We start from the raw sequence: 15,656 nt of genomic DNA on the forward strand, positions 1-15,656 counted from the left end.
TTTGTTTGTCTTCATTTTCGTTTTATTTTGTATATTGTCTTTGTTCTAAGAAGTGCTGAGGACACTCACATGTCTTTCCTCCTGTTTTACAGCCCTCGGCTCCAGTGGGAAGGTAAGGTGCCTTGTTGCATCCATGTGAGGGTACACGGTATGTGCTGTAGAAACAGTTCAGTTTCTTACCCACACCTCCTTTCTCTCAACTCTGCAGGCCTCTCGGGGAGCACCTACCCAAGATGCAAAAGCCTCCTTTACCGCCAGCCACCGAAAGGCATGACAGAAGTAGCCCCCTGCCAGGGAAGAAGCCACCTGTGCCAAGGTACTTGTCTTCCGTTGCTTGAGTTTGTCGTTCAGACTGGTGATGCCAGTAATTTGCCTGGTATTAGCCTATAACGGAACTGGACATCACAGGTGTTCCTGGAGAGGAGGGGACTGTTGGCTGCTATGGCTTGAGGCATTCTGGCTTTTCAGGTTGGATGTAAAGTTCCGGGTCCCTCTGAAGACAAATGATAGTGACCTAGCAAAGAAAGGAGTGGAGAGATGGTCCATCAGGAGGACGGGAATGACTGCTGTTTGTGGAGAACTTCTCCTCAACCAGCCGAAACCATGCTCGTGTTTTCCTTCCATCTCAGTATGTGGGAACTGAACCTTCCACTTTATTTTTCAAGACAGTAGCAAACAGGAAATAATTGGGAGAAGTTTTTAAGTCACTGTGTCTTCCCCACTGTTCAACCACATTTTATAATGTTAGAATACTGAAGTCAGCTCTAATGTTTCTAAATTTACTATAAAGTCTTTTGGGACCTATGTACCAAATGGCATAAATGTATCTGGGGTCAGGCCTAACCTTACTACTTACCAAGGGCATAGCCAAGGCTTCTGTTTTTCCCATCAGGATTCAAACTTGGTGTTGCTTGGCTAGTGTGATGATTAAATCAGAGTCAGGGCTAGAGGGTAGTAAAAAAAAAACCTCAGGGGCGCCTGGGTGGCTCAGTCGTTTGAGCCTACGACTTCGGCTCAGGTCATGATCTCACAGCTCGTGAGTTCGAGCCCCGCGTCGGGCTCTGTGCTGACCGCTCAGAGCCTGGAGCCTGTTTCAGATTCTGTGTCTCCCTCTCTCTCTGACCCTCCCCCGTTCATGCTCTGTCTCTCTCTATCTCGAAAACAAATAAACGTTAAAAAAAAAAAATTAAAAAAAATACAAAAAACCCCTCAGTCATCAAGTTAATATTTTAATGGAATATTTTTTGAGATAATTTTTGAAATAATTTTTCTTTATTTTGAGAGAGAAAGAGAGAGAGAGCGCGCAAGCGCAAGTGGGGGAGGGGCAGAGAGAGAGAATCCAGAGCAGACTCCGTACTATCAGCACAGAGCCCAGCGTGGGGCTGATCTCACAAAAGGTGAGATCACGACCTGAGTTGAAATCAAGTCAGACGCTTAAGCAACTGAGCCACCCAGGTGCCCCTAATGAAATATTTTTAAAAATTGCAATGTATGTAAAAAATATCAATCATGAACGAAATATCAAAATTTTAAATAAATGCTTTATGGGATGACGACATATGAAGCATCTGACAGATGGGAGATGATCAACATATATATTCCTTCTCTCATCCCCCTCTCTGAGGCGAACATGATGTGGGCCCAGGCGTACAGCTGCCTGCCATAGCTCTAAGGCAGCGGTCACCAAATCTGTCTGACTAGCTCGTGCATCTGGGAAAAGTCCCAAAGCACTAGCATTTTCCAGCTGTTTTCCCTTCACCGAAGGGTGAGCCCTGAGATGGCTGTTTTAAAACATCAGCAAAGGAGAATATTACCTAAGATGTTTTCATTTGCTTTTGGAGAAACATCTACTCGGTGAAATTTAATAGCTGCTAAAGAGTTAGTTTGCTGACTAAACCTTTTTTATATATATGTAATTATTTGCTGCGGTAGCTGAAAGAATAAAGGTTTGCCTAGCTCAGCTCGCAATAGTGACAGAACATTGAGTCACCAAACCTTCCCTCCACTTCTGCTCCCCTGCTCTTCTGCTGGGGGTTTGTCTTCTCATTTTATCACAGCTCAGTGGGTTTGATTTCTCATTATTAGAGTAAGTGAAACCATCTATATTCTAAGGCTGGCTCGCTGAAACTTCTTCATGCTCAGTCCTTTTTCTTTGCCCTAATTCATTTCAGGCATGGATGGGGACCCGACAGAAGAGAGAATGTAAGTACAAAATGTTATTTGGTGAATGCTTGGCACAGGGAAAATCAGTGCAGGCTCTGTGGGGTGTGGGGGCCATGCCCGTCTCAGACTTCATTGAAGCCCAGCACAGGGAGCAAGGCCTGCACACAGTAGGCCCTTAAATAGTGGTGCCTGTGGGGTCTCCATCTTTTCCACCTGCCCACAGTGCTGCACTGCTTAACTCTTGTTCCTTTAAGAGCTCCTGGGGTGGCTGGGTTCGTTGCAGCCCCATCATCAGGTGGTAATTCACAAGATAAAGTAACAGTGATTGGAAGGAAGGATAAAAGGAGGGCTGCCCAAGAGTCTGGGCCGCACAGCAAAGTTGACAAGGCCTCTGTTTTCCCTTTTAATAAGTCCATGACCTGAACAAGTGAGGTAATACCAATTATTTAATTCCTGCTAAGTGCACATTGGCAAGCTAGTGACTTTTAGGTGATGAGCTGTTTGCCTGGGAAATAGCAATGGAAGTTTTATGTCCAGTTTTAGCAATGAAAATCTCATGTCCCAGAAACCCCATTGGTCTCAGGCAGGGCAGAGGGACTGGGGCAGTTGGTCATCCCAGCTTCACACATGTTTTGCCTTTAACGACCCTATGAAGAATCATTATTTCTTTTTTACTATGAGGAAATCGAACTCAGAAGGGGTGAGATATTCATCACAAGTTGCACAGCTAGTAAGTAGTCAGGATTGGAATCCAGGTCTGTCTGATTTCCTCTGTGCTATAAGTGCTCTGAAGGTGATCACATCCCTGCCACTATTCAAGGGCTCAGCCCACGAGTGCCTGCTATCTTGCAGCTCTGTGCTAGATACTCTGCTGGTTGGGATAAAGTGCTAAGCTATGAGAGACATGCAGACCCACACACAACACACAACAGACCCCCACACAATAGCATGTGATCATGGGATGAGCTCCAGAGGTGGAGAGAATAAAGTGATCCATGGGGCTTGAGGAGTAGAAGTGACTTGTTAGAGGTGAGATTTATGGTGTCATTGGATGATGGGGAGAGCACAGAATAGAATCATCCTAAGAGAAAGCCAAGATGCATTGCAGCCTCAGGAATGTCCTGAGCAAAGGCAGGTGGGTGACCCTATGGGGACAGCAAGGACAACAGCTTGGTTGCAGAGCCAAGGGACAAAGGGACAAAAAGGGGACAAGATTGTAAGTGAAGGTAACTTTATATTCCTGAGGGTCCCAGGGTTGGGAAGGGTTGATGCTCATGCCATGAGAATCTGAGAGTTGCAGAAACAAGATATGGTTGTCATGGTGTTAAAGAGGGATTTCATCATTCCCTGAGCCCATGTGGGTTTAATTATGCAGCCCTTTGCTGGGACTCCCAGTTGGCCAAATGGGATGAGTGATTCTGGCTGTGATCCTTCTTGTCTTGTCTCAATGGTAGGAGTCATGACAGCAAACTTTTACTGACCACTCCACATATACCAGGAACATGTAATAACCAACTTAATACTTGCAACAACACTTTGAATAAGGTGGTCTTTCTTTTCCAGTGTGCTGGCCTAGCAAAACAAGTCCAGGTTGACAGGTGTGGTCTGCTAGTCAATGGCAAAATCGTTTCACCTCTCCAAGCATCATTTCTCATCTGAAGAGTCTAGCAAATAGCTCCTCTCTTGCCTGTTTCGCAGGTTGCCTGGAGATAAATGCTGAGCAATGTAGACACACCTTGTAAGCCACATGATATGCAAGGTGGAGTTGCTTTTAAGGGGAGTGGCCGAAAGAAGGCTGAGCCTTGGGTTAGACATATCAGGTGTCCAATCCATTTCTGTAACCCTTGGCAAGTTAGGACTCCTTCCTGAGCACCATGTTTCCATTTGTACAAAGAGGATGTTGAATTTTTAAAGGGTTGCTAGGAGAATTGGATGAGACATCGTGTGTAAATCTTTGAGGTACATCGTAGATACTGCCATCCTTACTGTGTCTTTAGGCCCTCTCGGGCACCTCAGAACCTATTTTGTGTTAAGTGTGTAAGGAGAGTCTCAGATTAGAGTGTCCTTAATGATTGTTTGTATTAAGAAATTATGAACCACTTAGCAAATTCTACTGTTCTCCACAATATATTATGGAGACATACAACTACTAAAGAAAGAAAACAGAGACATTTATGTGATTGAGAAATGCAGTTCTTTTAGGAATTGTGTTTTGATGATAGGTTAATATCTTTTTTTTTTTTCCCCTTCACCAGGATGAAGATGACGGTATGTTCAGAAAAGCTTTCTTATAACTTATAACTCATTCCTTCATTTTTCTGCCCAGAATTCACATGGAATTATTTAGTACAGAAGCCCCATAGACATAATTATAATTGTTAAATTAGCGTTAAGTAGACATAGGTCAGTTGGTATACAGCATAACTATAATAAAATGGAATTGTCTGGGTTCCCAAAGAGAACTGTTACTTTCATAAGTAATGGTGCAAATGACTTAATATTACAGCAAAATTAAAAATTGCATATATGGCTTGATAGAAAAATTGCTAATATTTATGCCTTCTAACACAGGAGACGATCACTAACTGCAAATAAATGAGATAGCATAAAATTTGGCTTACATAAAACAAAACTTGTGAATCATTTCTGAAATTCATATGGTTTCCAACTGACAATTTTCTACCAAGGTAGTGTTTCACAAATGAAAAAATAAAATAAATGCATATTATAGAGAATGATAAAGAATGGCAACATTTTAATGCATTCTAAGGTAGTAAGTCATCTAGAAAAGTCCTGGGGTTGGGATTCCATTGTACCACTTCCTAATTATGTTGGATCTTTTGGATTTTTCTATCTCTCTGTGGACTAGCGGTTTCTAACTTGGGAGCAGTTCTGGAATGTTCCTGTGACACCTGGATGCTGACAAACTGTTTTATTTTTCGTTTTCCCCCACAGTGCATCAAAGACCTTTGCCTCAGCCCACAATGCTCTCCATGAGCTCCAATACTTTTCCTTCCAGATCTGCCAAGCTATCACCCAAGCACACCCTCCCATCACCTCACATGCCTGGAGCATTCTCTGAAAGGTCTGTGGTAACGTCATTCAGTGCTAACTTAACATCACCCCCAGGTCCACTCAAAAGAACTAATGTCTGGTGGGTTGGGAAAGAAAGAAATGAGCCAGTGGTAGTCAGGCCAGAACATTTTGGGTCTTCAGGAACAAAATCAAACTGAGCATAAAGACCCACACATGTTAATCCACTGCTATTCTTGGAGTCTCTGAGCTTGGGGTTGGAGGCATACAGAATTGACTGCCCCATGGTCACCGAGGCAGAATGGACCCTTGGGCAGGGTTTCAAGGGAATGTTTTCACTTGGTGAATTAAAATGAACACTCGAGAAACCCAATTAATTTAGGTACTTGGGAGTTCATCCAGATCGTGGATGCAAGGACCTAGCTGATGTGCGAATTCACTGCACAGGCTCTGTCCCCACAGGCCCACTTTCTCAATAGCAACAGTGTTTCTCAGGGCCCACGAACTGTGAGATCATGACCTGAGCTGAAATCGGACACTCAACCGGCTGAGCCACCCAGGCGCCCAACTTTAAAAACAATAGCCAAGTTTAAAAACAACCTTCCAATACCCTTTACAGGTTATGTTGTTTTGGCTGGTGGAGTCCGTTAGAATTTGGGGTAGTAGTGAGATGTGCCCCACCAGCCCCTCCTCTTTGCTCAGCTGCCGCAGCTACAGGGAGAACTGGCCGTAGTCATGAAGGAAGCAGCATTGTCGGTGGGTTTCTCTAACCCACCTTCCCCATCAGCCTTTTCAGCCCAGCGCAACTCAATTCAGTTCTTTTCTGTCTCCGCAGTAACACTGGTTTTCCGCAGAGTGCCTCCCTGCCGCCATACTTCTCTCAAGGTTTGTACTCTGGGCTCTAGTGACCTACTCCAGGCAACATGCCTCCATGACTGGATTCCTAACCTGTCCCAAAGCCTTTGGGCAAAGGTTCGGTTATTTCCTAAAAGCTGGGAAATCTGTTTTCTCACTCAGTACTTAATTCAGTTTCTGTGGTGTGCCAAGGGCTGTTGGAATGCGAGGATGCTACACACACACACACACCCCACCTCAGAAAGGCAGCCTTGGCCTTCATCTTCCCACATACAGTTTTTCCTCCCTGCTCTTTTTACATGGTGCTCAGGGTAGTGCTTGGCTTGCTCTGTAGTTTTAGGTTTCTATAATGAGTCCACCCTTGAGTTGTGTTGAGGACCGTGTTTAAAATGCAGATTACGAGAATACAACCCCCCCCCCCCAAGATTCTGATTCAGTAAGTCTGGATGAGGACCTGCATTGTTAATAATACCTTCTCTGGTGTCCATGACAAGTTTTGCTGACAGTGCTGTGAAACTTCAGTATGAATACAGATGACTTGAGAATCATGTTAAAATGTAAATTCTAATTCAGTGGGTCTGGGGTAGGGTAGGAGATTCTGCATTTCTAGCAAGTTCTTGTGATGCTGATACTGTTGGTCCATGGACCACTTTGAGTAGCAGCAAAGGCCTACAAGGTAGGACTAGATTGTGTTTCTGTTTTAGCCTTAGGGACTTGCAAGTGATTGGCACATGCTAGGGACTTTTAAAAATGTTTCTTGAATGACCGAGTGTCAAATGACTGTGGAAAGTTACCCAGCTCTAGTAAATAGATTTTCTTCATTCCAGGAAACTTGCCTAGCGTTGCCAGATTTTCTGATTATTTTTTCAAGAAATACTGGAAGTGTGGCTTTTAATATGAAATTACCTGATTTTTAAAGGTTGACTTAAAAAAATTATGTTTATTTTTGAAAGAGAGAGAGAGAGAAAAGGAAGGAGGGAGGGGCAGAGAGAGATGGGAGACACAGGGTCCAAAGCAGGCTCCAGGCTCTGAGCCGTCAGCACCGAGCCTGGCATGGGGCTTGAACTCATGACCTGTGAGATCATGAGCTGGAGCTGAAGTCTGATGCTTAAATGACTGAGCCACCCAGGTGCCCCCATAAAGGTTGACTTGAAAATTTTTTAAATGCTGTGAGGAACAACCCTCTCCCCCTTTTTTGGTCATAGTACACATACAAGAACACCAGTGTGTGTTATAAATAGAAAAGCATATTAGTACTTGAATCATTGCTCAAGAGTGAAGACTTTTTTTAGGAGCACATCTATTACATTCAGTTGAATACATTATCCCATGTATGTGTGAGATCCTATTGCTGACACCAATGAAATCCATTATGTTTTTAATGCTTCCTAAGCATTTGAGGGTATAGTGACTACTATGTGGTTTCTGCCGTTGCCCTCACGTCTCTCACTTTTCCATAGTGTCCACAACTCACTGCGTTTTGTGAACCCACGTTGTGTTACTTGCCTGGCTTCTGCAGGCATCTAAGCTTCAGACACTTCACTTATAGCCGTGTCTCTCAAAGTAAGTTCCACAGACACCCAGTTTTAGGGTTGGTGTTGGGGATTCTTGATAAAATAATATAGTAATATGATCTGGAGAGGAATGCTTACCTTAATCAAAATTGATCCTTTTTCCCCTAAGACCGGTAGGACACCTGGTCCTCAGTCTTCTCCATTGGTTGCTCCAGTGTTAGAAAGATGAAGAATGGTCTGTGTATTACCCAAAAACCCACTCCAGCTCCCTTGAAGATCTCAATAGTAAGGGCAGTGTGTGGATGCAATACAAAGTAGTATATTGTCTGCTGCAAATATGACTTTATGGTGCTGACCTTCAAATGCAGAAGTAGAAAGAGAATAACTCCATGCAGGATAGGCTTTGGTTATATTTGTTAACTATTGCATTCATTCAATACACAATATAAAAGCCCCTGCCATGTTGGACTGCGAAGGTGGGGATAGGGAAAATCTGTTTAGGCCGTGGGAGACTTAAGAAGGAAGATCAACAGTTCAGGGCCATCTGATCTGCTTATTTAGAAGGAGGCAATGAACGCCATGGTAAACAATTATGCCAGCATGGCTCAGGGCACTTCAGCCCTTCCCATGTAATTCTCCTCACTCAGCAACCTGGGCAGGCATATTGTGGATGGCAGAACCACCCCACTGCAGAACCACTCGGAGTGCTTGTCAAATGCAGACTGGGTGGTTCAAATTCTCCCTGGGATTCTTATGCCCAGTAATGTTTGGGAAACACGGGTTGAAGTCCTGACTCTGCCGCTAGGAGCACACGATTCATTCAGACTCTCTGTTTCCTCATACTCAAAAAGAAGGGAATACCCGTCTTGCGGTGTTGCTGTGAAGATTAAAGGAAGGGTCCACGGGTGCCTTACTCAAGGCCTGGGCAGCATAGTGCTGAAAAAATATTTGTTGAATAAATGAATGAATGACACATGAATAATTCAGAGAACATTCGGCTCACACAATTTTTCAGTTCTTAACAGCTGTCCTGGCATATAGAAAACAGCCTTGGCAATTACAAATCAACACAATCAAACTTTTCCTGAGTTTAGGAAACACCCTCAGAAAGTTTCGGGGAACCGTAAACGAGAAAATACCATGTTAGGGAAGTTTACAGGTGCCTAACAAAGACTTCCTCATTGATCAGGTAGTTGGTAAGGGCTTCTGTGAGAGCTGAACACTTCTACCTCTTTAGAAAATTCAGTAAAGAACAGTAGGTAGCAAACTGGTTCTAGAAACTGACAGTATTTTCAAGGTAATTTCACTTTGTCTTAGGTAATTTACATTTCTTTTTGTGTAAACAATGAGAACATAATCATCTTTATTACTGCATTATCATCCAATCAGTGGTTGGGAACCCCTTCTGGATTGCTGGAGTCTGTAAAATCTGAAAAATGTGATGATTACATTTAAACTACGGTGACTTTTTCATCAATGGACTAGTTATTTTATATTATGTAACATTCCCGTGTAAGAAATCAGTCACATTTGTGGAACTATTCTCAAAGTTTCACTGGTATGTCTGCAGAACAATGCCTGCACAGCCAACAGCCCTTGTGTGTGTGTTTTTAAGGTTTATTTATTATTTTTGAGAGAGTGTGAGCGGGGGAAAGGGCTGAAAGAGAGGGAGACACAGAATCCGAAGCAGGCTCCAGGCTCTGAGCTGTCAGCACAGAGCCCAATGTGGGGCTGGAACTCAGGAACTGTGAAATCATGACCTGAGCTGAAGTGGGACGCTTAACCGACTGAGCCACCCAGGCCCCCTGCCCTTGTGGTTTTGAACAGGTGAAAATTATTTTTGAAGCTATGGCTTTTTAAAGTGTTTCTAAAGTGCTGGGAACAATTGCAAGGGCATTTTAGGGGGGAAATGTGTGATGACAGAAAAGGAAAAATAGCTTACAGCAAATTAACTTTCAAAATGTTATACTTTTGAAGGCCTTGGCAACAGACCACCTCCCAGAACTGAAAGCAGAAACTTTTCCTTACCAGTTCCAAACAAACCTCGATCACGGTCTCCTGGGGAAGAAGAGGTAATAAAGCACATGTTTTCGTGTTATTTTATTTTTTCCCCAGCAAATAACCAAAGCTCCCACTGTATACTCCTTTGTATTTTTATTATTATTTAAATTACCCTTAATTTTTTTTAGTGGAAAAAAAAAATTAAAGGGGAGGATCCAAATGAAAAATATGTTCTTTTTCCTTGGTATTTTCCCAGGCTCTTCCAATAGCAAATGTGTGCTTTGTATTTAACGAGAAAAATAATCCTATTCTTCATTTGTCTTCTAGTTTATGACCTTGAGTAAGTCACTTAACTGCTCATTAACCCCAATTTTTTATTAAATATACTATAGTAAACTGAAGAAATTATACATCTCTATCTTTCCTGTTTAAAGGTTTCATTATATACGGAATGCTTATTCACAACTACCTTTACAACCATGATAAAAAGCAGTTCATGCAAAATATCTTCTATTTAGCCCCACCTAAGTGATTCTATATTCAAATTAAGAAAGCAAATGTTTCAAAGCTCATGGAATTGAGGTGGTGATTTATGAAAATGATTACTTGGAGGCTTTTCTTTTCGCTTACACATATAACTGCAAAATTTATTCAGTTTTTAAAAATTTACATTTTCAGAACTCATTAAATGAAGAGTGGTATGTTTCTTATATTACCCGACCAGAGGCGGAAGCTGCTCTTAGAAAGATAAACCAGGTACTGTGCCAAAGTTTATTTTTAAGTAGTTATAAATATTAATGGGAGGAGAAAAAAGGAGCTGTCTTTTATTGAGCACCAATTATGGGCTAGGAATTCTGCTAGGTGATATTCATGCTGTTATACCAAGGGGACCCATTAGTAGCAGATTTACACCCACCAGCATCCATAGCAATGATTCCCAGGATCTGGGAAAAATCTAAATTAAGGCAGTCATTCGGCTGGCAGAATCCAAGGAGCTTCTATTAACAAAAAGCATCTGTCTTGTCACAGGAAGCATACCTTATCAAAAGGAGGCCCTTTCCCCCAAACTTCTAACATCTTACCGTTAGCATCTTCATTTTTAATATACAACTGCCATCCACATTGATGTGAAGGGATCCATTATGGAGACAGGCAGCAGCAAGTTTTTGCCCTTTCCCCTAGAAATTTCTAGCTGTTCTTAACCAGATTTCCTGTGATCTGGCCCCGAATCTTAACCTTAAATCTATTTATCAGAGAAAGAAGAGCAAAGATCCTTCATCTCTCACATGTTGAGTCTGTAAGAATAGTTCTCAATCTTCGCTGCACATTTAAGTCACCTGAGAAACTTTAAACATTCTGATTCCTGGATTTCACCTGGAGAGATTCCGATTTATTTAGTCAGGCATTTTGTGTGGGTTCTGGGTCTCCAAAACTCTAAATTCTAAATTCTAGGCTGTGAATCACTGGTCCACAGGTGTATTTGTTGAACAGAAGATATTCTGAATGGAATTTACTCAACTGGAATAAGAAGAACAAAGGAAAGCCATTATTGCAGATTGAAGGCTCTTTAAAGCCATCATGATTCAGTATACAAAGCAGGGAGTGGCTTAAACACTGCCTTACTAATTAATCCTATTTTAATATTAGATCTTTACAGTATTAGTATTATGTACAATAATTTATGGAATGACATTTTAAAGTACAGGACAAATCACACTATTTCAGTAAATAGGAAAAAAAGGTGATAAGAACACAGGACAGTTCACGTTTGTTTATGTCCAGATATTTAATGGTGAACATTTTATGTGGAGATCACGAGGTTTTAAAATGGATGAATGTCATAGGCATTTGGGTGTTTTCTGACTTTGGCTGTGGAAAGTAAGGGTTAGGGAATTAGTTCCCAGGAGTAGGAAGATAAATCTTTAGTTAACCAATAAAGTCCTTATGTTGTCTGGCCCTTTGTCCACTCAACCACCTATAATTTGTTTTATAACTGAAAAAAAAAAAAGCGACTTCTTTTTTATCAAGAGACTTCAAAAAGTCTCTTTGGAATTTGGAAATTTCTCTGATACAATCTTTGCTGCCTCTTGACAACCAAGAAATCTGTGACACATGGGGCTGTAACGGTTCAGGGCACTAAATGTTCACTGTCTTGGCAACTGGTAAGTTTCCAGATCTCTCGAGGCTTGTCTACTGCTCTTACAGGCAACAGAAGTATTGCCATTTATTGCTCACGTAATAATAAGAATTTATTCTTTTAGGATGGCACTTTTCTCGTTAGAGACAGCTCTAAAAAAACAATAACCAATCCGTATGTCCTCATGGTGTTGTACAAAGATAAAGTTTACAACATCCAGATCCGTTACCAAGAGGAAAGCCAAGTTTACTTGTTGGGAACTGGACTCCGAGGTAAAGAGGTAAGGAATTTCAGTTGTAAAATGTACCCAAATCCTTGTTTATGCTATTCTGCATACCTACCTCTATGGAAACTTGCTGTAACATTCTTTGAGGGTTCCTACTCTCCCGCAACTTTACAGAGTTAAATCACATTGGTGAAGCCCTTCCTTTACTGGAAGGAAATAAAACAAAGTAACAATAGCTACCTCTACCATGGAGTCTTTCTTATATCTTCTATTCCAACTAGTCTAAAATCACATGAGTAAGTTTTAAAATTAAAAAAATTAACATTTAAGTTAAAAAAATATACAGTTAGATGGTATTAGAGATAAGCCCCCTCTTTCATTCACCTCTGTAACATAATTTTAATGTCAGATTGCAGCGTATTTACAAGGCTGTATTTTAAAATTGACATCTGGAAAAGAGTAAAAAAAATGGAATTCTTGTTGTGGTGATTATTTCAATACTTGGCTCATTTCTCACTTGAAAGAAATTTTCCTCTGTTTGGTCAATGTTTATGCTAATTACTTTTTGGATGGTAATCAAAAAAACTGCTTCTGCAAGGAAGCTAACAGCTAAACTTAAGCCCCAAACATGTTCTTTAAGTTCAAAGGTCCAAGAGGAGGATCAGTTGAATCAAACATTTCCAGGATGAAAAACATATAGCCCTTAGACTCTACTCCAAAGTTATGATCATGTAAATGAGTGGAAAAAAACAATATGATTCTGGTGAAATGTTTCAATCACCAGTTCGGTGTGGCTAGAGCTATATCGTTGCTGTAGAAGCAGAGAGATAGATGTCTGCCCTCCAGAATTTGTCGGTCTGGTGTGGAAAAACAGAAGTGCTCACCACAGGCCGCAGCCCTGGAAGGCGGCATCCAGCAGAGTGGTCTTGGAGGAAGCGCATAATCCTGTCTGGGGACCCGATGTGATTCTGACCCATGTCTATGTCTAGGAGGCTCGATGGGTTGTATTCCAGCCTGGCCATCAGGGATAACGTGATAAAGGCAATGGGTGTGAAGACTTGGCTGCAGAGTCCTGGGGAGTGTAGAGATGACAGTGAAGGGACAGCAGAGAGATCATGTAGGAACCATTGTGCAATGCTACAGGTTATCACCTCCAGACACCGGGACACTGTCTGCCCTCCTGATTCCTCATAGCTCCTCCCACTATTAGTGATTAAGAGTGAAGTAGGGATACAGAAACCAAAATCAAAAACACAAACAGAGCAATTCTAAGGCAAAGGTATCACAGTTAGACCTCCTATATATTTATGACCCCCATGAAGTTAAAATACATATATACATACACACAAATATTTACATTGTCTTTTATCCATAATTTGTTGGATGTTGAAAAATTATTTTTTCAAAGTTCTGTAGAGAAATCATGAAAATATTTGCCAAATTTTACATATTTTTCCTCGCCATCCTCATAACTGAAGAGGTAGGATCTTATGCAGATAAAAAAAAAACAAACAAACTGAGAGTGAAATTCAAATGCTTGGCTTCTCTACTCATTCCAACGTTGACTTATCTCCTTATTTTGAATTTTTAGGACTTTTTGTCTGTGTCGGATATCATCGACTACTTCAGGAAAATGCCACTTCTGCTCATTGACGGGAAAAACCGAGGCTCCAGATACCAGTGCACCTTAACGCATTCTGCAGGTTATCCCTAGCAAGTTAGCCAAGCCGACGAGGAAGCTTCCTCCTGGCTATGCTGCCATCAGGGGAAGATCAGTCAACCTTGCTGAAGGGACCAACACTTAGGACTGGATCGAACCCCTCAACGTGAACACAGCGTTTTGACCTTTCGCATAAAAAAGTGTTTGAAATGAAGACTGTCAAATATCTCCTAATTTATTTATTCTTCTTCAGTGTTTGTGAAGTGCATGATGTTCACACTTGAAGTCTAGTAGGGGCCTGTAATAACTCATTTAAAAAATGTGTATTTTGGAATACCCGTTTCGAAGTACAGTAGTTTACACGGTGACAGAAATAATTTGGAGCAAGTTTAAAAACACTGCAACAAATAGTTTTTGGTATCACATAAAACTGATTTTTTTTATAGCCAAACCTTTGTTAGTCGGAGGCAATCATGGGTTTTACATATATAATTTGAAAATTTCTAAAATTCACTTTCTCGGCAGCAATAATTTAAGAGGCTTCAAACTATTTCATTCTTTCTTATTTGGTGTCTTTTGCTGGGGGGATTTTTGTGTACTTTTTTATGAAAAGGTAAATGCATGATGGGATAACTTCCTAGGATTAAAATGAATTTACCTTTTGCTTTACTTCTGTGTCCCTAAAACTATTAACTCTGTTTAGGCCCTGCTCTTGCATTTTAGTTTTAAAGAAAACTTAAGCTACAAATACCAGAAGAAATCATTTTACATTTAGAGATGAGGCTTGGGTGTCAAATAGATCTGATGTAAGTTCATCATATACCGACACTCACACCCCACCACCCCTGCACCTCCCACAACTCCAAAAGCATTTTCAAGTGATGCGGATTTTACCAAAGTCTTACTGCAAAGATGAAAGAGCAATGCATATACACAGAAAAATGGGATCAGACTTTCCTATTAGAGGCCTTTCTTCTATCTCTTTTATCCCCTGACAACTCTACCATAAAGCCCTTCTCATCATCCTTCCTAAAAAGGCTTTATAAATCCTTTGAAGCAATTCAGCTCTTGGCTTCAGCTTACATATCTCACTTAACACACAGAAGTAGGTGTTTGGCACAACAAAAACCAGGCACTTGGTTGTTCTTCAAGTTTTCCCCTTTGGAGCCTTGGTTATTATTCCCCAACTTTTATTAACAACAGAAATTCTTGCCTTCTCTGCTTCATCTACGAGTTTTCGAGTGGCAAAAGGTATCCTGCATGTTCATTTTCATAAGCTAATTAATAGAACATAAGGGGGCTTGGAAGTCACGTGGGTAAAACTGATGGTTTGCTAAGATAACAAGTATGATGATGATAATGTTTCTTCATCAAGTTTCATCCTTACAAACTAGGAGTTCTCAGTTTAGGATCTGCAGCTTGGGAGTTCTAAAGCTGAAAAATCTGCATTCATATACAAGTTTACTCAAGAGGATTTCAACAAGCATTTATTTAGTGCCTATTCTATGTTAAACAAGGAGCTGGGTGGTGAGGATAGCAGACACTGGGAGCTGACCTTGTGTCATGCTTTATGGTACGCTATCCTTTATGCTTGAAAATCTCTACAACGAAGGAGGTAGTAGACTCCAAAGCAACGATTTGGTAGTGAATCATGTCGCCTGCCATGCCTCTACCCTCTTCTCCCTGCCATATGTAGACCAGCCTATAACAGAAGAGGATGAGGTCAATGCATAGAACTAGAACCAAGCTACAGACACGCGGTAAATTAGTAGAGTCCCTGGAATCTATTTCAACCATGTGGACTTCCAAACCACATGACCCAATAAATACTTCAGTTAGCCTGAGCTGTTTTTGGCATTTGTTACCAGGAGAGATCTGATTAATACAAACTCTGTTTCCATCTGCTTACAATTTGGTTAACTCTCTTTCAAAATGAGCCAAATTCAAGCATAAAATAAAGGATAAGAAATGCCCCATGGCCAATTTCCCATGTTATATTCTTGTCACTAGTGAAATAGCCATTCCTTGAAACATTAAAACAATAAAACAGCCTTCAAGAATATTAAA

General features: G+C 41.2%; 1 protein-coding gene and 1 long non-coding RNA gene across 2 annotated transcripts in view; one reads left to right on the forward strand and one right to left on the reverse strand.

Moving 5' to 3' along the window:
• Positions 1–14,258, forward strand: part of LCP2 (lymphocyte cytosolic protein 2) — a 45,881-nt gene extending 31,623 nt beyond the window's left edge. Inside the window, exons 12-21 of the mRNA XM_045501920.1 lie at positions 93–112; positions 209–316; positions 2,172–2,202; positions 4,419–4,431; positions 5,119–5,248; positions 6,032–6,081; positions 9,543–9,637; positions 10,245–10,322; positions 11,828–11,983; positions 13,521–14,258. Coding sequence (XP_045357876.1) covers positions 93–112; positions 209–316; positions 2,172–2,202; positions 4,419–4,431; positions 5,119–5,248; positions 6,032–6,081; positions 9,543–9,637; positions 10,245–10,322; positions 11,828–11,983; positions 13,521–13,643 — 804 coding nt within the window. The 3' untranslated portion in view covers positions 13,644–14,258. The remainder of the gene's footprint in view (positions 1–92; positions 113–208; positions 317–2,171; positions 2,203–4,418; positions 4,432–5,118; positions 5,249–6,031; positions 6,082–9,542; positions 9,638–10,244; positions 10,323–11,827; positions 11,984–13,520) is intronic.
• Positions 20–15,546, reverse strand: LOC123610850. Its single transcript, XR_006718316.1, has 4 exons — positions 15,145–15,546; positions 10,649–13,001; positions 7,704–7,921; positions 20–514 (listed from the first exon to the last, which is right to left on the reverse strand). It is a non-coding gene; the product is annotated as an uncharacterized LOC123610850 (long non-coding RNA).
• Between the last annotated feature and the right edge of the window lie 110 nt (positions 15,547–15,656).

This window comes from Leopardus geoffroyi, chromosome A1 (assembly GCF_018350155.1).
Source record: "Leopardus geoffroyi isolate Oge1 chromosome A1, O.geoffroyi_Oge1_pat1.0, whole genome shotgun sequence".
Classification (NCBI taxonomy): Eukaryota; Metazoa; Chordata; class Mammalia; order Carnivora; family Felidae; genus Leopardus; species Leopardus geoffroyi.